The 1,725-nt window shown below is 31.1% G+C and overlaps 1 protein-coding gene across 1 annotated transcript in view; it reads right to left on the bottom strand.

The window, feature by feature from the left end:
* LOC109851075 (WUSCHEL-related homeobox 11-like) overlaps window positions 255-1,725 on the bottom strand; it is a 1,722-nt gene continuing 251 nt past the window's right edge. The window contains exons 2-3 of the mRNA XM_020421182.1: window positions 965-1,140; window positions 255-512 (exon numbers count right to left, since the gene is read on the bottom strand). Coding sequence (XP_020276771.1) covers window positions 495-512; window positions 965-1,140 — 194 coding nt within the window. The 3' untranslated portion in view covers window positions 255-494. The remainder of the gene's footprint in view (window positions 513-964; window positions 1,141-1,725) is intronic.

Here is a 1,725-nt window from a genome sequence, read left to right as displayed (position 1 = left end):
TCGTGGTAAGAATTTGAAAGTTGTATTTCTATATTCTAATACCTACCCATAGTTTATTAATAGGGCTCAGGCTCAAAATACTTATTTAGAGATATTTGTTCTTCGTGATTTATTTCACATATGCTTTAATTACTTAAATCAACTATAGGGTTCAAGACTAAGAAAATTCATAAGCTCAACATTAACACTCAGAAGGTGATATTCTTGGTATATATTCTAATATATAGCTAATGTTTTCCATAGGGAAATACATGACAAGCTCAAACTTATGAATAAACCACTGCAAAACTACATCATATCTGATTTTATCATGAACGAACATGCGACATGTAATATGGACCGAAATCTTGAGAAGCAGGCATGTCGATTTTGTGACATGGATATAATGCAAGACAGCTTTCAAAAGGTCCGAACATCGCCATCTTTAGTTGTTCGCTATATAATCGTCGAATATCATCATCATCAAATTCTTTAACAATGCCATTGTGCTCCTACTACGTTGGCCTTGAAACCTGAAATAAAACGTAATCAGCAAAGAAATTTATAGAATTACTCGGATCAATTCATAAGCATGCTGCATGCAAACATTAAACTTTGAAGAAAGCAATTAGGAGAGCATTAATATGCTAATTTAGAAAATTTTAGATATTCTCTTTGACTTAATTTTCAGATCTAGAATGAGATTTTCAGAAAAGAATATTTAAATTTATTACAAAATTCTACTTGGAAAAGAATCTTGAATTTTCGATTTTGCATCAAGATTTCGAAACCTGATAGAAAATTGGTTTCTATAGAACAATAAGACTAACTTGACAAAAGCTTAAAATTAGATTGAGAGAATAAAGGACAGTACGAGTGAAAAAGAAGTTAGGTGATATATGTAACAAGGTTAAGATATGATTAAAATTGGATAAACTCTTGCTTAATTACTTTTTTTTAAATATAAATAAATAACTATACTTACCAAGAAATAGCTTTCACCCATTTGCAAGCTCTGCAATAGGAATCCATACTGATTGGCAGGAAGAAGCTCTCCAGAGGAATGAACAAGAACCACATCTTGCCCAAACATTGCTCTCATATCAAATGGCCCTCTTGGAACCTCTGAAGGGATTCCATTGATGAACACAGTTATAGTCCCTAAATCAAATTAAGAAGCTATACTTCAGTTCATATAGTTACCAAATGAAATTTCCAATTAATCATACTATCATAATTCTTAAAGCATCATATCAATCATCATGCATGCATCTTGATTATACTTTTCTTTAAAAATAACTTCTTGCACTAGAAGTTTTTAATTTGATAAATATTTCTAGAGGAAAGCAGATAGATATTTTCCTGTTACAAAATTTAGATCTCTAATATATGACTAAACGGCCAAAAAAAAATCAATGCATGCTTGCAAGACCCTATAGAGCAGTCTTAAATTTTCTTCCGCTCATGAAGACATGCAATAATGAACAAAATTCAGTTTCTAATAACCTAAGTCAGAGCTAGCTAGCTTTCATTTTTTTAAAAAAAATTTATCTGAGCTCAGTTAAACAAATTTAAAGAAAGAAAGAACAAAGAAATCCCCAATCAATTTGGCCTGAAGTAGCCATGGTCTAAAGCATTTAGATCGTCTATACTCTTAATTAAAACGAAGAGCATATATAACATAAGTTTCTTCAACTTTCCATCCTACATAGCATGGTAAAAGGAACAGAATTGACACACGCAAAA

This window comes from Asparagus officinalis, chromosome 7, assembly GCF_001876935.1.
Source record: "Asparagus officinalis chromosome 7, Aspof.V1, whole genome shotgun sequence".
NCBI classification, from domain to species: Eukaryota; Viridiplantae; Streptophyta; class Magnoliopsida; order Asparagales; family Asparagaceae; genus Asparagus; species Asparagus officinalis.
The sequence above is the reverse complement of the archived record's forward strand: the minus strand, read 5'-3'. Positions and strand labels throughout refer to the sequence as shown.